The sequence below is a fragment of the Lissotriton helveticus genome, chromosome 2_2 (genome assembly GCF_964261635.1).
Source record: "Lissotriton helveticus chromosome 2_2, aLisHel1.1, whole genome shotgun sequence".
Lineage (NCBI taxonomy): Eukaryota > Metazoa > Chordata > Amphibia > Caudata > Salamandridae > Lissotriton > Lissotriton helveticus.
Genome location: NC_136060.1, coordinates 78,417,930 through 78,439,972, shown reverse-complemented (window position 1 = coordinate 78,439,972; position 22,043 = coordinate 78,417,930). Strand labels below are relative to the sequence as shown.

The 22,043-nt window shown below is 40.4% G+C and overlaps 1 protein-coding gene across 7 annotated transcripts in view; it reads left to right on the top strand.

Annotated features, from left to right (window-relative positions):
• SLC7A2 (solute carrier family 7 member 2) overlaps positions 1-22,043 on the top strand; it is a 641,379-nt gene that overhangs the window by 525,895 nt on the left and 93,441 nt on the right. For all 7 annotated transcript variants that reach the window (XM_078678125.1, XM_078678124.1, XM_078678123.1 and 4 more), the window contains 3 exons: positions 13,317-13,419; positions 15,521-15,726; positions 15,904-16,070. In XM_078678125.1, coding sequence (XP_078534251.1) covers positions 13,317-13,419; positions 15,521-15,726; positions 15,904-16,070 — 476 coding nt within the window. The remainder of the gene's footprint in view (positions 1-13,316; positions 13,420-15,520; positions 15,727-15,903; positions 16,071-22,043) is intronic.

Here is a 22,043-nt window from a genome sequence, read left to right as displayed (position 1 = left end):
CTTGTGCCTACCTGCGAGCTCCAGCCATGGACCTGGTAGCCGACCCAGGATGCTGAAGTTTTGTGCTGACCGCCGGACTAGGTAAGAGCCCTGGTTGGGGGCAATGAGGAAAAGGGTGAGGGATGCGAGTCAAGGGTAAATACATGAATTGTGAGCCCTAGACTGAGAGTGGGACTCTTTTTAGCATCCGGGAAGGGAGCTGAATATCTGCCCCTTCTTATCGTTCACTTTTGTGTGCCTGGTTTTGTTTAGGAAGGCTTGCCCAAATTAATGTTTACATACATTGGCATTTAGCGTTTGTTTCTAGGGCCGCGTGGCTCGATTGGCTCACCACTTTCAAATGTCACTAGCTGCCACTGTTAATAGTATTTATGTAGCTCTTTTCAGCGCTGAAATGCATTCTTTGGACGAGTAATGCACTACATCAGGGAGAGACCACATGGTTGGAACAGCATTGTACATGGCCTGATTCTCTGCTGGAAGCCTTTTAGTTTTTGTGCTTGAGTGACCAGAAATACGATCTCTTCTTGTACTGTGCAGTGTGATGGAGGAAAGGGTACCGGTGGTATCATTTACTCTGCAGGTCCTGTCTTATGTGCATGGTTTCTTTATATTTTTCAATCCATTTCCTTTGCTGAGTGCAGGAGTTATGTTCTCTAGTCTAGACATATTAAAGTCTGAGCAGGAGGTGCAGACAGAGATAGGGTGAAAAGAGAAAGAGGCAGAGAGCTACCTGGATGGTCTGCTTTACAGTCATCCTCCATGATGTTGAGACTATGAGAAGTGTAGCATTGATAATGACAATGTGGTGATAGAAGCATGCAGGGAATGGACTGTATCAAAGTCAACATGGGTGCCAGCTCAGTGTGGTAACGCTTTTTAGCCATTAGCTACCCACCACTCTAGTGTTAAAGAAATGTCCTCTTGTTTGCTGCAATCCTGCAACAGGGTCAGACTGGCCTCTAGGGCAATCAGACAGTGATGGAAGGTCTAGTCTGACAGGTCAGTCAGTGTATGGGCCAGTTTTATGGCTGCTTCTGACGCTGTTATACGGTCTGCTGGACAGGTGTTTACTCTTGATTTCTTGATTATTAAAGCAAACATTGCCTGCACCAGGCTCAAATCCATGCTTTCCTCCATGCCTTGCAAAACACATATACGATGTGTCTTTACAAGTTCAAAACTGACCCACGGTGCAAACATGGGACACCTTTTTAGCTATTTATTCCACTAATGTATTCCATTTTTATTTTGGTGCACAAGCCTATTTTCTATCCAAGCCAGAGCCTGTCTTACAGCGACAAATGGAGTGAAAACTACACCAAAGTGAGATAATGTGTGGTGCTTACTGCAGATGAAAAATATAGATATGGAGTAAGTGATGCAACATGTTGGCCAATCTTCCTGCTTAGCTCCAACCTGTTTTTGCATCCACCCCACACTCCAAACATGTACAAACATTCCGTCTTACACACTCTCATTCCACATTCGTGTCTTCTTCCTCCATCTTCCATTGAACATTCTGCCTGACTTGTTGGTGCATGTGATTAGCCATCTGGCTGAAAGGCCAGAGTGGTTTTGCTCTTACGACAAAGGAAATTTAGATTTGTTGGAAGAAAATGCTTATTTGTAGCATTTGGCTTGCTTACCAGTTGCTTCAGAATAAATCGCCTTCTCATTTAAAACGTGTAGGACAGTGCAGTGGATTGAGAACATGCAAATTAATAGTCTCTCAGAACTTTCCAAGATGAGGTTACTAGAACTCAATGGTAATAATCTCTTCCACTTAAGAAAGACAGGAAGAAGGGCATCCCTCATTAGGTTCGCATATATGATCTACATGGAGGCAATGCAGGATATTTTAACAATCATTCTGCTCACTTACTGCATTTCAGGAGGAAGAAAGGCTTGCAGTGTCTGTCTGGATTCAAACATTTGACTTGCAAGTCAATAACAGGTGTTGTCATTGTGGGGGCGCTGTTCCCCTTGAAAATCTCCATGACAATAGTGCACCCAAAATTGGATGGATGGGTGATGGTGCTAACCTCAAAGTCTATGAGGTAATGTGTCCCCAGAGACAAGATTCAAAACAGCATTTCAAAATACAATTTAGAAGGAAGGATTGACCCAAAAAGGGAGTTTGAGATCAGAAATGTAGAGAATACCATCCAAGGTTTATTACAAAATCATGGTACAATATTTGGTACATGCATATGCAGCGTTAGTCTCATTGAAATGCATAGAAGTAATTTACCTGCAAGGCTTTCAAACACAGAATAATATAGCGATAAAGGCGAAATCAAGAAGTAATTTAAATCACTATATGCAGCAAATCAATAGGAAATTGGGCAGCATCCATAACAAAGATCCAAAAGATCAAGAAGAATTGCAAAGTTAGCATGGTGTGATCGTTGCTCTGCAAATCATATTTTCCATTTCAAATCATCACATAACCATTGCACCTTAGCACTAACCCGGTACATTATGTCGTCCAGAGAATCAACAGAGAACTATTGTGAATGAATGCAATACCGTGTGTTAGCAGGAAGATCCTTGAAGATGTTACAAATTGCTTACTTTAGCGAGTTCTTTTAGAACAATGTGTTATACAAAATAAGCAATCCACGTCGTGCTGTATGTAGTGCCATACAAGAAACATATACATAGATCGAGCATCAAGATTTTGTCTCCATTATTACAATGACTACGATGCCTAATTGGGGCTTAGTTAAATCTAAGCAAGAAAAACCACACTTTATCACATCATAATGAATCTGTTTCAATTGAAGTAACTCCATGTTAATATGCATGTGTGGAGTCAAATGTCGAATAGCAATATTAATGTATTTTTCAGTTCAATTGTAGAAAGCTTCCACAACATTAAGCAGATCAAGACTATTTAATTTACCCACTTAAAATTAAGAAAAGACATGTACTCCTTGCCTACAGTAATAAAAAAAAAACCTAGGAGCAGATTTACAAGCCCCTTGTGTCACTTTTGCATCACTTTTCCCATGTTAAAAATTACGCAAAAATGGCGAAAGGGCCTTGTAAATAAGCCCCTTAGTATTTGTTCTAAACAGTCACATGTAACATTCTTAGAGTTAAATCACAAATAATTCAAACTCCGAAATAAACTATTTAACTTTAAGGATGCTCAGTTTCATAAAAAAGTGATGGATATTTTTCATGCCCTTTTAAAAACTCACTGAGTAAATATGGCATGTTTGTATGCTAGATGTTCCGTATAACACCCTCGTGAAGGAGAAATTGATCACTAGGGAGTTTACTGACAGACTGCTGCTTGTGTTGAAAATATGTTTCTGTCTGCAAGTCAGAATGTTTTACTGACATAGATGAGGAAGATATTTGAGAACTCATAAAAAAAAAAGTGTGCTTGGTTTAACTTTCTGGAGCACCTACCATCATTTCTATAACAAAATGAATCCCCCAAATTTTCTCAATTTCGAAAAATATTCTTAACATTTTATAGCTTAGAGAACAATCAAAATAGCATTCAGGTGTGCCACACATTTAACATAAATATTGAATATTAACATTCTAGTTGCTAGTTTGGAGTACTGTGGTGGTGCTGCAGTAGAACAGTGGGTAATCAACTTTCAGGCTGCTGCTGCTGTTGGAAGTACAAGATTTTCACAGAATACCAGACTTTGTCCTCACATGGCTTGGGAAGATAGCATTAACATATAGAAAATGTACTCTCATTTTAGCTTCTGGAGCACCTTCCATAACCTCTATGTCAAAATCATGAGAGAAAGCAGTTTTCTCTCAAACATGTTCTATCAAATTCTAGCCGAGGCTTAGCATTTTTCACAGGGTAAAATCACCTGCGAACTGACCAGAATTTCTAATATAAGTATAGCACCACCAACAAATAATTTATATTGTGACTAAAATCTGTTATCACCCTTTACATGAGTTCCTTTTTGTGACCATCAAAACCTAGCATTAACTACAATGCAGGTCAATGGGAATGGTATCCGAATACTGCAATGGCCGCCACAATATGCTACCCTGTTCTGGAAAGCCAGATAAGGGGATGGTCCCTTTATGTTGCAGATATTAAATTAGGAATAGTAAATCTAATCATACCTATATATACTTATCTTCACAATATTCTGCTTGTTGAAATTCTGAATACACTATTTTGGCAGGACAATATATAACTGAGTATCGTGTTATTGTGTTGGTAGATATATTGTACAACACCCAAATGGATACAGTGCCAATGACAGGCAGCCTTCTTTGATATCTCTGCCAACAAATTCACAAACGTAATATAAAATAAAGAACAGTTTTAGCGCATTTTAGGCTCCATGTTCTCCTGGCTTTTCTTTATATATCCAGGAACCTGAATGATAGTCAGGTGAGTGTTTATGAATGGATTTGAACTCTATTTCTTTTTTCCATGATTTTGCCACATGTAATGCATATGTTAAAGCTAAAACCAAAGCAGATTATTTAAATGGACCTTACTGTACACTGGTAACAACTCCGTTTGAGGAAGCATCATTACCCAGGTTTCTACAAAATAGATAAAAGTAAATTCTTGTGCACTTGCATCTGTGTTAATGAATGTTACAAGAGATTTGCAGGCTTCTATGAATGGTGTTTTCATTCTGAATGCAGTATCCCGTGATTTCAGCCTAAAATGGATTAAGTAAACCTGGTTTTAATTTTGCATCAGCCCCATAACCTTTGTTTCTAGTTAATCCCATGTGGAGTTTTAATAATACCAGTTCTCAGAAAAATTACCTGGATTTGCCTATGCTCTGACCAAAGAAAGAAGAAATAAAGTACAAATTCCAACTACTTTAGGTGCAATTGAAAGATTGCTTTTTGAAGGAAGATGTTTAAATATAATTAAAGCTTTGTCCACATGGCAGATTATAGTCCATACATCTAGAGATAACACCACCCCAATACCCCACCCCTTGATCAGACAACAACTGTTGTCCCTTTAAACAAGAATCTATTTTTCAGACTTTAAGGCCACCCACATTGAGCTAAATTGTGCTCTTGCTGACCTTTATGGACTGTTTTAAGCCTGTGGTTTGTGGTGGGGCCTGCTGACACTCAATGTTTAGACACCCACACTTATTTTTCATCATCAGACTTTGATCAAGAACAAGAGAGAGAAGGGATAAAAAGGAGGAAAGAAAAAGGAAAGGAAAACAGCGACAAAGAGAAAAAGCAGGGAAGAAAAAGATCCTCCAAGAGGGAGGTCAGAGGCAGGGAGTGTATGGTGGTGGCATGAGGTGGAATCAAGATTCGTCACCCGTGGAATTTGGCAACCCTAGCATCCCACAGCGCCGCCGGCAGAATTCTGCGAAAAACTTTGAATTCTGGCACTTTTATTTCTGAAAATTAAGCCGTATATAAATCTTAGAGCAAATTGGAAAGCTCTCTGTCCCTTACGCCGGCTCCGCTGATAGACCCGCAGCAAGGAAGCCCGGGTAACCCCTACGTTACAAACGGTCTCATGGAGTAATAAACTCCTTACTAAACAGTCAGCTAAATAGCGGTTGTTAAGTAGGTACATTGATATACTTTCACTTGTAAATATCACTTTTTGTAATATTCAAAAACAATATTAGAAAAACGTGAGTAAGGTGGGGATTTGTGTACCCCAGTCCTGAAGAAGATGTTTTTACATCGAAACATGTTGACACACACAAGGAGGCGGCGCACATAAAACTACGCCACACCTCCTCATGTACCCTTTTAATAGTACCAACTCGGGGACCAATTAAAGTTTTTTTGCAACCCCACGAGTCAGGTCCTTTTTAAATATCCACTCACTATCCTAAACCCCACCACAGCACTCACATATATATAAAAATCCCTCACAATACACCACACATAGTCAAGAAGTGCTCCCGCGTAATCGTTGGTCGCAGCACGCCGTATCCCGTAGAGGGATACGATGACCCCGATGATGAAGCATGACACCAAGGGGCCTGTTGGTGTGTGAGGGGTACCCAAAAACACCAAACGTGTTCCCAACCATAGTAGGGACACTGCTAACCCATTACTTAATGGATTCCTCTTGTTTATAAATGTAACTCAGGGAGAACGAATCCATTCCCAGGTAATATATTCTCTCTCTCCTTCTTTTTGTTTAAAATTGGTACCTTGGTAGATCTGCCATGCAATCTATAAAAGAGGCTAGGAGAACTACAATATCATTATCATACCAACTGACAGGAATATTGTGTCCTAAAGATCTTTCACAAACATATCAACCCATTGGTGCAATAGTAGAACATCTACCCTCAGTGGGCTGCTATTTTTGTAAACAATATTTAGGACTCAATACTTATGTCAGACAGTATTCAGGCATACAACACAGAGAAATGCACCCAATAAGTCAAAAAATAGTTTCCTGGTTGTTAACTACTGAGTAATCCATACTGAATCACGAGGGGAAGAAATCAACGATTAAGTTTCAAGCACTTTGTTCATTTTCTTAGTGGAGCGCTTTTAGCCACAGTTTCATAATGGAGTGCTTCTCGCAATCAGTGTTGTCTCACATAGTATACACCTCTGTATCAGCCACATTATTGCTAGCTTTGCCAGTCTGCCTTTCATCTTCCCTTTAGAAAATCACAAATTGTAGCTCCTGAATAGTCCCAAATGCAATGGCATATTTAAACTAAAATGACACTTGCTTCAGCTTCAAGCCCTCTATGACCAGGAAGTGGTGACCATTAATTATAGATTTCTTGCCAACTATGCACCACAGAACCTAGAATCTTTTAGATGCTCTTCAAATAAAAGAGTAACCATACCAACATATCCTCTAATGGGGTCTTGGCAGAGCAGCTACCGAAAGTAGAAAGGGAATAGCATTTAATCTGATGGGGACGCGTTAAACTTCTAGCGCCACACTGCCAGAATCTGATTGGAGCACAAACTCCATGTCAGCTGCTGTAGTTAGTATCTCTATCCTAAAGAAATGGGAAGAGAAACAGGACTAATTGGCAGACCTTAAGAAACTGAAAAGTGGTCAAAGGTAATACTTCACATATATGAAGGTTGAAACGAGCAGGCTCTCTATGTCCTGCACCAGGGACATTCCCAGTAGAGTGTAAGCAGGCACCTCTAAAAGCTTAATTTGCAGGCTAAATGTGCCAACATTTACCTACCTTCCTAAATCCATTTTAGATTCCTAGTCATTACGGAAAAATTGTTTTCATAGAGAAGTACAGCAGCCAATTTAATGCCCTACACTTAGCCCTGTGCTGTATCCCCTACCAGTTCTGAGCCCCCAAAAGTGCCAAAGAAGGTAAGTGCATAGATGTGCTGAAACAGTAATATTCGAAGGCAGAACCACAAATCATGGGTAGCATGCTTAACAAGTAATGTAATGTATCTTCAGCCATTACTTTAACATGATCGAGATCATTGAGTCTTGCTCCTCAATTGGCATAAAGCCATTTGTCGACAGCTGCCTTTTCATTTGACCATCGGACTCTCTCGCTGTCCTCTGTCTTGTAAGGAAATTGATGATGTAGCCTAAGGCGAATGGAGGACCTTTTTCCTCTGGCATCAAGGCTGCAAGAAAGAACTGCTCAACAGTCTAGTTTGCCTTATTTGTCCTTGGGCTGATCACTACTGCTGACAGACTTTTAGACCAGACCACCATCCTTTGCACCTTAGAATTGACTCCCCAGATGTGCACCGCTGCTAGTATTTGGAACAACTGCAAAAATGTCATATTCTTGATCAGGTCACTCTGAAACCGTTTCTCGGGCCAATATTTCTTGCACTCTTTTCTATGAAAGATTTATTCAAAACCTATGCTTCCAGCAGCACCTGCATATAAGGCTAACATAACCTTAGAAGCCACTGGCTATCGCCAAAGAAGCGTCTAATTACAGACCTCGACCCAAATCCTCCCCCCTCCCCCCATCCGTACTTCCATTGAAAGCCTTGTGTGGTAATGTTTTGATTGAGTCTTAACATGCCTCCTGCTATATTCTCGGAAACTGCTTGCCCCACTTGTGGTGGGAGGTGTTCTTGGAGAACAAAATGTATCTTCCCTACCAGCCCCTGCTGACGATGCAGGGGTACCTTACAGGATGAAGGCAAGCTTACATAACATACTGGAATTGAAGTATATTCCCCCTCGTGTACCTTGCGATTATCTTACTGCAAATCTATTTAAGTTCCCCAAAATGATGGCTTCTTGGTTGGACCCTCTGTCTGGTTTGGCACTAGTAGGACAGCCAAATAATTTTCCTGGGCCATGAAGCTATTCTGGGGATCATGAACAAGAAGCCTTTGCGATAGGGCACTATATTATATGACATCACCTTGTGTATAACTACTTGTTCCAGGAAGAAAATACATGCATTAAAATACACTTAGACAATTTAGAAGACCGTAGGAAGTCCCTTACCAACAATGAAATTGAAGTCAAATAGAAATCCCCGCAACCTTACGTCTTCTGTGTGTACTTGCAATAGCCTGAATGCAAATGTCATATTTTGCTGTCATGGCCCCTCTTCCATTTTTTTTAGGTTTTATCAAAGGCTTAGTCAAACTAAGAGGATCTAAAAATGCACTGCATGTAGTCTAGGCCAATTACTGTTTCAATAATCAGGTAGCACAGTATAAGAATCAAACAATATTTCCTTGGTTCTTTTTTGGGGGAAAAGGGCCAAAGGTGAACATTCTACACCTGGGCCCTGTAGACCATGAAAGGGACCATTGATTCTACCTGACAATTGTTCCTCGTCTATCTTGCCCCTAACTATGAGTCAGGTTACCAGTAATGAGGTTAACACCACACTGTGCACGGGCAGAGATTGTGCGTGGTGGGGGGTTGGCAGCCTGCTGGATAATCAGTGCCGGACCTGGCTTGCAGTCAGGCCTTTCAGCCAACCCCATACCGCAAACAGCCAAAAGCTTTGTGTGGCATTGGGGAGGCATAAGTAAGTACTGTAATAAAATATTACTTTATGAAAAAAAATGGAAATTCACTGAAAAAAAGCAAAGGTTACAGTGACGCTATAATTAGATATGGCTACAGTATTTCACTTTACAATAACAAAGCTGAAAAATGTACTACAAAAACCTAAGGTTAAAGGGACATTGTAGATACGTGTCAATGCTAGTTAAAATGTTGCATTTTTTAGCAAAACAAAAACCACTGTAATTCACCAGTCATAGTTAACTCTCTCCCTCTGCAAACAATAGAGATCCGAATGTACTTAGTGTATGCCACATTTCAGGCATATTCATCAAGGTTCCAAATGTATAAACATTAACAAATTGCTTCTTAACTGATAAGATATACAAAAGCGTTAACCCTTTAAATCCCACTTGCACTTTTTTTAAACATGAACATTTAAAAAACTACTGAACGTACTTACAACAAATCAAATAAAGCATGCTCTCTGAATAAACCAATATAGGACCAATTTACAATGGGCCCCATTACGAATTCTTTATATTACACGAGTCATATTTAATATTCATTTTTAATTGGGCCTGTGAATATTTGTTACATTATTTGACACCAAAGACAGTCCTAGCTATCTAGGTCCATATGGCACAGTGACCAGGTGGTATGTTTTATCACGACCTCCCTGTTAGAACTGTCAGCCTTATGGTGGTCTTTCCCCAAACATTTTGCCTTCCCCTCATTTTTGTTGATCTTGTTTTTGCTGGCCTTAGAACTCTGGGCACTGCACCACTGCTAACAAGTGCTAAAGTGCATGTGCTCACCTCTTAAAACATTTTTAAATTGGGTGATGCTCAATTGGCATATTTAATTTACCTGTAAGTCCCTAGTACAGTGGTACTCTATGTGCCCAGGGCCTGTAACCTAAAACCTAATAGTGGACCTTCAGCACGGATTGTGCCACCCACTTAAGTAACATGCCTCAGGCCTGCTATTGCATCCTGTGTGTGCAGTTTTGAACTGCCATTACCACCTTGCAAAGAAAACCATTTGCCAGGCCCAAACCTTCCTTTCTAATACATATCAGTCACTCTTAAGGTAGGCCCTGGACAGCCCAAAGGGCAGGGTGTAATGCATATAACATATTGGACATGTACTATTGAGGTTTACATGTCCTGGTAGTAAAACACCCATAAATTTGTTTTTTTCTGCAGCAAGGCCAACCTCTACCATTGGATAATGTTTGTTAGGCGTGGCATCCTTGGCAGGGTTTCCCCTGACCTTTTGCCTCTACCTCCGGCATTTTTGACTTTGTGCTGGATTTCGTTTTTTGCTGGCTTAGATGCTTTGGGCACTTTGCCACTGATGATCCATGTCAAAGTGCAAGTGCTCCCTATGTAAATTGTAATTATGGTTATTTATCCATGATTGCCATATTTGATTTACTGGTAAGTCTCTAGTAAAGTAAACTGAGGGCGCCAGGCTCGGTAACTCAAATGCTAGTAGCAGGTCTGCAGCATTGGTTTTGCCACCTACACAAGTAGCATTTTTCAAATGTGACTCAAACCTGCCACTGCAGTGTCTGCACACAGTTTTAACTGCCATGTAGACCGGGTAATTGCACCCACTTGCCAGGACTAACCCTTCCCTTTTACTATCTGTTAGTCACCCCTAAAGTAGACCCCCGGTACCCTCATGGGCAGGGCACAGTGTATGTGAATAGTAGGACATGAACTGGTTTGTATTACATGTTCTGGTTGTAAAATACTGTGCTTTTCGTTTTTGACCATTGCAAGAATTAGCTCTCCTATAGGCTATCATTGGAGCTGCCTTGTAACATTTTAAATGGTTAACTTTCAATTGGGGATAGCTAGAGATTTGGAGTTTAGGCTCTTTCTTGTTTATTCATCCTGTGTACCAAAGCCTGTTTGTGTATTCACCGTCTGGTTTTGGAGTGACAGGACTTGGGGATGTGCATTCATTCTAGACAATCGCAAGGGGAGTTGAGGTGTGTCATGCTTTCCTGGGTGACTCATACCTCGGTTTAATAGACCTTTCTGCATTTAGAGTGATAGGAGCTGTTTTCACGAGTACCTGAATAGGCTGTGTCTGCTCTGCACAATGCTGTCTCCACCTACCTCCTGTAGCGAAGATAAACCAGGGAGGACAGAACTGGTTTTTACTGAGCTCAGAGATTCTGGAAAAAACAACTACAAAGAGAAAGTGGGATTTAAGTATTGGATTTAAAGTTTCAGAACTTTAGATCACTTCTGGAACTAAGAGGATCCTGCCAAGAAGAAGTGCTCAAGAGCTGCTAAGAGGATTCCTGCCCCTTTGCTGTGTGTTGCTTTGTTGGGTTGGCCAGCAGTTTCTGCTTCTGTCTGTGGGCAGAGGAAAGGACTGAAACGTTTACCCTGCTGTGCTATCATGTTTAATTAAGATATCCAAGACTTTACCTGCAGTATCCTTCAACGCCATTGCTGGGAGTTCTGAGCTGCCTTATGGTGCCAACTCAATTTTGGGCCCTTGGACGTTGATCCTGCTGCAGAGAACTGCAAAGAACTAAAAGAATCCTAAAAATCGATGCAGCGCCTGTTTTGCCACTGCCGCTTCGACCTCCAGCGCATACAGATTTCCTCGCATTGCACGTGTACGGCAAGTTTTCCCGCGCATCACCCATAGACCAGAATTGTCTTGGAATGGATGCATCGCTTCCCCTTACAGTACGGATTTGATGCAACACTTCTCCTGCATGCAGCAGAACTGATGCATCACCTCCCCGAAGACTCAGGAACCAACACATTGCTGTGTTTTTCTGCACTTCCCTTCTCTGCAGCTGTTTGGCCTTGTGATCTTTGAAGCATCTGAAGGTACATTCTGTAAAATCACTCATCCATAGATTTTTATGGACAAAATTGTATGAAACCTTTTAAAAGTAATATTTTCATATATGTATGTTGGATTTATGTCCTTTTTGTCTTGTTTGGTTTAGATAAAGGAACTTTATTTGTCTAAATTGGTGTTGTGTCCATTTGTGGTGCGGTGTTACTGTGTGTTTGGGTACACATACTTTACACACTGGGATAAACCTGTCTGCCTGTGCCACGCTGCCAAGAGGGTGAGCACGGGTTATCTAAAGTGTGTAACTAACTCCTTTATCCTGGTTATCCCTTATCCTGGTTATCCTTAGTTGGTCTGGAGCAAGGGCAGGGGAGGCAGGGCACCTGTGCACTTAAAGGAAAGACTGTATTAGCTTCTCCCCCACTTCAAATGCAGAACTGGGTATAAATACTGGGCTTCAGACACCAATTCCTGATTACAGTTCTGGATCGGTGTATACTCTGCCAGAAAGAAGCACTGCTGTGCTGCTGAAAGGACTGTCACTCTTTTGGACTGCTCCATGTTGCATGGATTGTATCCATCGCAAACACCTGCACCACCGCCACAGTCCTCTAGAACCGCCACTGTGTGACACATCCTTGGTGCAGTCCCTCGCATCCATCTTCGGTGGCAACCTCAGCACCAGACTCCGCATTGCAGTCTCACAGCTCTTCAGAACAGATGCACCGCGCAGCTGCACGCCACATCCCACAGGCTCTCACACCACAGCTTCATTGAATTTTGGAACAGACGCATCACTTCAGCTGCGTGATGCATGTTTGACAAGGGATCCTCACAACGCTTTGCAAGCCAGGATTTAAGGTATTTTGTTCACCGGGCTTAACTAGGTCTCTGAAGTCCATAGTCCATCCACCATCATAGTTAGCCTGAAGTTATGACTTTGTTCTGGTCCGGCATGACCAGATTTCCACTGCTGGTGCTTCGTGCTCTTTGGCGCTGTTATCACTAAAATCTTTAAACAGGCATACCTTTGGTTCTACTGATTGGACAGTTGTCATTTTGGACTTGTTTTATTTATTACATTTCGCTCTTTTCTCTAAACTGGTATGGAATCTTTTTGTGGTCTGTTTCCACTGTGTTACTGTTTGAAGTGTCTCTAGTAAAGCCTGACTACTCTCTGGAAAGCTACCAGAGGTTTGAGAACAGGTTAATTTAGGGTTGGCTTGTGACTCACCCTGAGAAGGATTGTGGTTGCTGCTTGACCAGAGTTCACACCCCAGTCAACCAACAACACAATTTCTTACATTCCCTGTCTCTGAAATGTATATATCCCTACGTTTTACAGTTTTTAAAGAACTTTACAGAATGAAACCAACATAGAGAGCCTGTATAAGTCTGTAGTTATTGTTTGCAACACTAAAAAATAGAAGCCCTAATTGTACTGGCACTGCAGTAATGAATGTCATTCTAAGCTGTTGGTGGCTGACCTTCACTTTGGCACCTGATAGGTCAGTATGATCACTCTGTTTGTGCTTTCTTTTAGCTGTAATGGCATTTCTTTTTGACCTGAAGGCTCTGGTGGACATGATGTCTGTGGGCACCCTTCTTGCCTATTCACTTGTGGCAGCCTGTGTTCTCATCCTCAGGTAAGCCTCATTTAAGACAATCTTACCTGCACATTTTGACATGTTCAGAATTTGAAATTTGCTATTTTTAGTAGGCCTAGACAGCATTAATGGTCTGCACAGGGCCCATGTTATCATAGAACACACTTCACACAATTATTATGTAATTTGGGTTGTGTAATGCGCACAGCGTAGAACATACATATACAAATATATACAGATATAGAAAGGGTATTTTGGATAGCCATTTCAGCCATTGGCTATTTGGTACAGGTAGCTTTAGGCATTGACTTAAATAGTTGTTTATCAGCAATGGTTTCAGCAGACACCAGTTTTGCAGTTACAAAAGTAGTCCACACACATATTGGATTCAATAACTTTATTTTTATTTATTTGTTTTTTATCTAAAGCAGAACTCAGAGAGACCACTATCAGAAAAATCACTGATAGCATTGTGAGTGAAAGGAGGCATGAAAGAGAGTGATGTGTGCTGACAGAGAATGACGCCTGATCAAGAGTGATGATAGCATTTAATTTTTAAATTCATTCAATCATCTACCTATGCTCTGAAATAAGTGGATTAAGCACATCCTCCAGGGTCCTCTGTATAACCTACCTGCAACTGATGCCTTAAACTATTCATGTTATGTAAGCAATGGAAACATGTCCCATATCTGTGGCATATTTGTTCTGCTGGGGAGAAAGCCCGGGGCACTCTGTGAGAACTGGAGGCTTGTTTGCTGTTACCAAGCCATATGTGTTCTGTGAGGAAGCGAAGCTTGCACTGCTGCTGCCCAACTTGTACTTGTAAGAGAGGAAGGTTTGCACTCCTGTTACCTAAAGTGAAGACATTCGGAGGGGGTAAAAGGTTTGCACAGGCTCTTTTGTACCTGTTCTATGGAGATGGGGTGTTTCTACTGCTGTTATCCCAAAAGCACTGTAGGCCTTGCAAGGAGTGTGGAAAATGTTATATAATATATAAGTACACTACCATCTTTATTTGTTCTGCAGTGGAGTGAACCTTGCACCACTGATGCTCAATTGTACCTATATCTTTGAGGAAGTGAAGCTTGCACTGTTGCTACCTGTGTTGTACCTGTGCTGTGTTGGACAGAACCTTGTGCTGCATCTGTTGCAGTTGATACTTGTCCTATACTTTTTCTTTATGTTAGGCACCTTTGTAATGCTGCTCTCCATGCTAAACCATTCTTCTGTTTTAGTGGAGCTTGACATAAACGTTTCACTCTGCAGAGCCCAAAACAATTTGCATTGTTAAACTTTATTTCAATATATATGGTGCGCATTATAGAGTGGTTCTCTCAAAGTAGGTGATGGGTGTTTGAATTTGCACCTTAAATGGATTTTTTCAAATGAACTAAACCAGTTTCTAACATTTTTAAAATGAGTTGCCCAGTGACTCCATGTTATGTGTGACACCTTTACACAATACTGGCTTTTTAGCCAACATCACTTTGCATTTTGGGATTTTTGAACCAATAATGACAGTGTTAAAAGAAAACTACAATACCAAGAATGTAATGTGCTGTTGCCTGAAAAGCCAGGACTAGCTGATGGGCTTACATGTCACCGCAAGACACTCGCTAATGCTTATTCAAATTGAAATTAAATTCCTGTGTGATTTTTTGACCTTTTTGTCTTGAGGCATTTAAGGGTTAAATGGTCTAGTGGAGGAGGGAGATGGTGAGTTTAGATGGCCTTTTCAAGAGCCTATGTCAAAATCCTACTGCTAATGTGCAAACTTTAATACTGCTCTAAAACAAAAAGGCATACTAAAAGTATCTTATTGTGTAGAGAAGTGAGATTCTAACTAGAGTTTGGGTGCCTTCCCCTTCTTGTGATAAATAGTAGCACCAACTGCTTAACATGTCTTAAGAGAAACAAGAAAAGAAGAGACACAATCTGCTGGAGTTGCTCTTCCCAAGCCCTGCTTCACTAGCCTACAGTGTGGTGTTTCACATACCACACCTGAAACACCTTTGGTAAGCACTGTGCAACCATTGCAGTTGCTACCCAATGAGGCAGCCAGTGAATAATTACAGCTGCCTATGCACCGATTGAGTAAGCTGGACAAGGCAATAATAAATATGTTTCTTTGTGACAGGTATCAGCCAGGCTTGGGTTACGAGAAGCCAAAATGCTTAGAGGAGAAAGAGATGCTGTCGGCATCTGAGAGGGAGTCCGCAAAGAACGAGTCCCAGATCAGCATCATACAAGAACAACGGACAAGTTTCCGGAATATTCTCTATCCATCACGTCTGCCGACAGATCAGTCTTCTTCTTTAGTCAGCTTCCTTGTAGGTCTCTTGGGTAAGTTTCTTGATACTTATTAAGAAATTTGCAGAAAAGTTGTAATGTGATATTTGTCAGAAATATATAATGAGATATTGTATTGGGAAGGTTTTCAAGCCCTTTCTCTGTAGTTTCTTGAGCTTTGACAATCCTTCTTTTCCATAATTTTTTTATGGTTTTGGTTCTTTTACACAGCCATTCTGATTTGTGGTTTAAGTGTTCTGACCACTTACGCAGTTGAGTCCATTGGCAATCTGGAATCATGGAGTATTGGACTTCTTGCAGTTTTTATACTACTTTTCCTGTTCCTGGTGCTCATCATATGGCGACAACCACAGAACCAGCAAAAAGTTGCTTTCATGGTAAGTAATTATCCAACAAAAAATACTGTGAGTTTGTGAATGCTAGGTAGTGTGTATATGCATAAACCCACAATCGCCATTTTACACCAGTCACAAATCAAACTGTATTGTATCTCAAGGATTGTAGGAAAATGAGTTATTTGTTGGGGAGGATGTGAGTCATACCCACATTATAATCTCCAAAATCAAGTCATGGCAAACACATTTTCAATATTTTAGACTTGGGCTCAACCCTTGGCAGTTATGGCACAGAGTAGACAGACTTAACCTAGGACAATTTGCAAAATATTTGCAATAAAAATCCCACAACCAATTTCTAAACATTAAGAAAAATGTATTAAGAACAATGACACCAAAATAATAAAAAGTCTATAAGAGGAGGTAGGTATGAGTATTTACCATTTTAAGGCAAAAAGTGCCAAGAAAATAAAATGGCAAACCAGAAATTATCCTTCACCATTGACACGGCCCTAGTGCCATTTCTGTCTGGCAGTGATGAAATGAAGGCCAAATACACACATCAGGTTGTCTCCATCAATGTTTTTACCTCTGGGCTTAGTCTTTTTTGAGTAAATCGAAATCCTTCAGGAGGCAGAGTTGGAGGCTACATCCTCTTGAAATCCGATAGCTGCTGGATGAGGACCTGCTGAAGTCGTTGGTTTTGGCAGACAAAGCTCTGAGCGAGGAAAACCAACTGTTGTGCTGCTAAGTCCTCTTGTTGGGCAGATATTTTTTTTGCCTTTGCCCTGTCAACATTTCTACCTTTGGAACCTTTTACAACTCAAAGTTTTCCAGCAGGACAAGCCTGAAGCTGTCTTGAGTTAGGTTCTACTGTGACATCCCAGTGATGCGCCAGGGGTCTTGGAAGACCAAAGATTTTATGATCCCCCAACTGTTCAGACTTTCTGGAACAGTGCCTCTTAGCCAAAGGAAATGCTCCCAGCACAGGCCAGGACACACTCCAGCAGAGGCCAACCAGCAAGGTCCAGTCCTTGTCCCATTGTAACTGATCAACTGGCAACTCCAGGAAAAGGCCTCTTGCAGCTTTTTATTTGCCTGTAGGCTTACAGGTGGTAGACCGAATGAACAGCGGAGTCCAGATCTTAGTCCTGGGTATAAGAGAGGACAGGTCCATCCCTTCAGGTCTCTACACTGATTACTGATAGCAGATCCAGTCCTCTTTTGTTCCTCCACATGTCCAAGAGGTATTTTGAGTAACTGGAATGAGGTGCTGGTTTGTTCAATTCAATAGCCAGTGGATGGGGTGACTCCTGGACACTCTGCAGCATTCTCATTCTTTCTGGCCCTGGGTGGAGCTTGTGACACACCTATGGGAGCAGCCCACTCTCACTCATCCACTTTAAACGGGTTCTGGAGCATGACCCACTCTCCAATAAAAACTTAAGCTAGTAGACTAAAGTTTGTTATGGGATCAAAAGAGTTCCCTTCTCCAGCTTGTCTTATCATTAAACTATACATTTACACATCTCCCTTTTATCCCTTTTAGGTTAGTGAAGTTCCTGGGCACTCCTAATCTGCTTTGCTTGGGTTACTTTGGGTCACATTCCTCCGCCAAGCCATCCTTCCAGGTCCAAGTCATTGTCTCTGCTTTGACAGCAGTATTTCTCACCTCATCAAAGCAACACGGACAGGCCAGCTGCAGGTAGGCCAGTGCTAGCTACAGTGGCATTAGGCAAGGAAAGTATAACTTTCAAAGTTACTTTTCCTGGATAGTTATCTTAAAATTGAATGTCACTTTTGAATTGGAAGTTTCATGAATATTAAAAATAATGGTTTGAACCATTCCTGTACCTTATCCCAAGCCACCAAGATACAGAAATAACACATTAATTGAACTTAATTTTTTCTTAATAGAACCAGCTACAGCTCTAACCGTGTAAATAGCTATTGGAGGCTTACACGTTCCACTTTTAAATACCAGGGTCCCTACCCAGTAGGGTTCCCCCCTGCCAAAACGATTATTGTGACAGTCTTGCCTGCAGGTTTCAGAGCTACGAGAGTCAGGCTATGCATATAGGCCTGAAACAATGTTTTCCTTGTTATCCTAGTGAACGGCACAATTGCTGCTGCAGTCCACATGTGTCATTTCTGTACACCGTATTCTATAACCTTAATAGAAAGTTAAATTAGCCAGTTGGAGATTAGCCAGTTTTACCATATTTTAGGGTGTCAGAGCAAAAACACTGCTTAGTGTTTAAACCCCACCAGCATCAGTTCTTAAAAAATGGTGGTGACCACGCAAAAGGAGGTACTTTCTCACAAGGATGCACAACAATCTCTTCAAAACTAAAAAAAATGTGAAATGGGTAGAGACTATGATGCCTGCCCTCCAAAGCAAGGATCCAAGTTTCAAGTGTATTTATGTTTGATACTATGCCAATCTAGGCAAAGCAATCATTACAAAGGCAAGTCATAACAATACAATGTGTATATACAACTAAGTTATTTAAATATCATTAAAGTGATATCCTTATTTCTATTTATGTTAAATCACATATAAAATACCTTATACAAATATCAGAACAAATAAATATATTACTGAGAAGATAATACAATAACATAAGGTCACTAACACCGCAATTGGTACACTTTTAGTTGTTACTAACAACATCCTTTATTTCAAACAAGTTAGGCAAAGTAAGAGAAGAATATTATTATATTTCCCCATCATGTGGTCATACATACATTCCTCCATTTGATGAAGGGGTAGTCAAGGCAATAAGTGCATAAAAGTGAAATAAGCATTGGAATATAGATAAATGTGCAGTGCATAGTGCAACATAAAATATTAGCAGACAGGGCTTGATTTTACTATATCCATCCAGCATTAGAATCAGATCACAAACACATGATACAACTTTTGTAATTAGCAAGCAGAGCTGGTCCATCATTGTCTACTTAACCAAAGGAACAATACCCGTTCATTTGTCCTTTACCTTACATCAAAATAACATAACTCACATTATTATACATGTCTCAGATTTGTCTCAATCCTGCTCACATCTAGAAATGTTCCATATTGGTAGCATCCCAATTCATTATACAGGTTAATAGTTCATCAAAGTTTTTGATATCCATTTGTCTAAAAACAGGGATTAGAAGTCTCTTCCTTTATGCTAAGAAGTGTGTTGAAAAAAACAATAAGTTTAGCTAATGTAACTGGCCTGATTGGCTAAAGAGGCATAATAGTGTATTCCCCGAATTTTGACCATTCTCCTTCTTAGATAATTTCCCATAAATAAATAATGCACTTGCCCCAGTCACAGCTTCAATACACACCGTCTAAAATTCCTATACTTTGTGTCATTTAGGTATGATTGGAATGTATCAGATAATACTCCTTTGCACATATGATTATGCTACTTTTTACCCTCAAAGCCTCTAAATCTGTTTTGATAGCTAGCTCATTAACAAGATTGTTCAATACCTTCTTCCTAGGTAATTGTGAACACCATTCTGGACTAACATTCGCCATACTTTCCCCCATATTTGCTATCAATGATACAACCTTCTCTCCCAGGAGATATTTGATTATATATTTTAGCGTGTCTTCTGTAGCTGTTAAAATACCATGCCAATAATTTATTGTTCTTTGATCATATTTATGTTTTAGATGTATCAAGCCGAGACCCAACCTTAAAGCACAGTTCACTTACACCTTTGGAAAGCCAAGCCATTTCTTCCATACATTCATCTCAGTTAGCTCAGCACCCTTCATCACCTTTTCATCTATTATCTCACTCCCGTAACTGCAGTAGACATGCTATTTTCATATTATAAGATTTAGTGCCGCTACTGATTTGTGACCAGGTTCCAGATCTAGACATGGCCATTGTTCCAGCCACTGCTGTACATCTGTATTTCTTAGATCTAAAGTGTCTTTTGAAAGAAAGGGTATTTCTAAAGATCATTCACAAATACGTGCATTCAGACGCAGTTTCTACTTGTTGACCTTTCAACCACCATTTCAATGTAATACCTTTAATTATTTACGTAAAGACCATAGCTTTCATTCTTTTTATGTTTATTAACAATTCATTGGCTTCACAGTACTTTGCGAATTCCTTTAGTTTTCTCTGTAGACCGATCAGAGTAAGGTTGATTAAGATTGTTTCATCTGCATAAAAAATGTAGGACAATTTTGGTGGAAATGAATGGCCTCTCGCTAGATATTTCAGAGGTGTCTGAGGTGTATATGGAGCACAAGAAAGGTACCAATATTCATCCTTGCCTTAACCAATTATTTGTTCCGATTTTCTTTGTCAACTAGCCATTACATTCCAGCTCGAGCTGTGTCCATTTTCTCGCATTTAGCTTGAATATTAATTTCAGTAGTCCAGACAAGATACCCCATCTATACATTTTTTTCCGTAGACGTGATCAATTGACATGATCAAATGCTGTTGCTAAATCAGTGTAAATCACAAACCGAAGTTGGCCCTTCAGTATGGCATATTTCTCAACAGGAAGCTTTAGTAAAAAACACCAATCAGTGGTAGAGTAGCCTTTCCCGAACCCAATCTTAATTTTTAGAAGTATGTGTGCAACTTTTCGCCATTCTTACTCAAATGTTAATAAATGTTGGCAATTGTTTTTGCTAGGACTGTCCAGCAGTGTTGTAATCGGGTAGTTAAGTAGCTGCTCCGAGGGCCTTTTTTTATACAGTATTACTTGTATACTACCATTCCAGGTTTCTATGATTCTGTTCTCTTTTATGACTGTTTTATACAGGGGAATCAGTACTTGTACCCAAAGATTCTGAATCAATTGTAGATTAGCAGTAGAAATACCATCTACCCTCATGGTCTTAATTTGTTTAGTAGTGGCAGAAAAACCATAGGTGTGCCTTTATGTTTTTTTGATTGGATTTGGGAATCACCTTGTATTTGTGAATCTGCAGACGATCCGCACATTGTTGGTCCAGATATGTCTAAAATGTAACCTCTATGTGCTATCACTGGAACACTTTTTAAATGCCAACTTCCCCAAAACTACTCAAGTTTTTTTTACACCAATCTAAACAAAGCCTTAACATAACTGTGTCAAATGGTCCCATATAGTGATCAAGGGATTCTGGTGACATAAACCACAAGGCTGAATGCCAAAGGGTTTGTAAATATCACCAGAACTCTATTGAAAGCCACTTAATATTTTGAGATTACTCTTGGGATGTTTAACCCGTTCGGTGCTGATGACGGCTCCTGGCCGCCATGAGTTACGGTGGGCGTGTGCTGATGACCACGCCGGCGATCGGAATGTGCTGCACAGTCGCGGAATTCCGACCGCGGCCAGGGGGGTAAATTCAGCCAAATCCATAATGGGGAGCCCCGTTAAAAAAGGGGGTGCAAACCAGTGTTTTGTTTCTTGTGGGTTTGGCACTGCGCTCCATGGGGGCCAAGTTAAAGGGGATTCATTACGATTTTTATTTGCTTATACTTTCGGCACTGTGTGATGAATTAGGATGAAATGTGGTAGGCAGTTAGAGACTTACCCCCAGCGTAGGAATTTTAGGTTTCCTAAAGCTCAAATTGGGATAAAAAATACTTTTGATGTACTAATAACATTGCAATTATTTGATGGATCTGCAGGAAATATAGCAGAGACTTAACCTGTGTAGACTTCTTTTGTTACTTCTAAACTTGTGCATGGGGGTATATAGAGGAAAGGACAGTTGAAAAGGGGTGGCAAAAAAGTGTTCATTTGCACATCACATTGGAACTATGTTGCAAACCAGCACAAAAATTGACAGGTGCTTGGGAGGAATGGTTTTCTATTGGAATTTAATTTTTGTGCTAACCCATTAAGGCTGGGGCAAAGTTAAAGGGCAGCAAGAAAATGGTAATTTGCTCATAACTATATTGCTACTTGATGAAATTGCATCAAATGTTGCAGGCAGTTCACAAGTTACAACCAGTACAGGTATTTCAAGTTTTGCGCCGATTCAATTGGGGC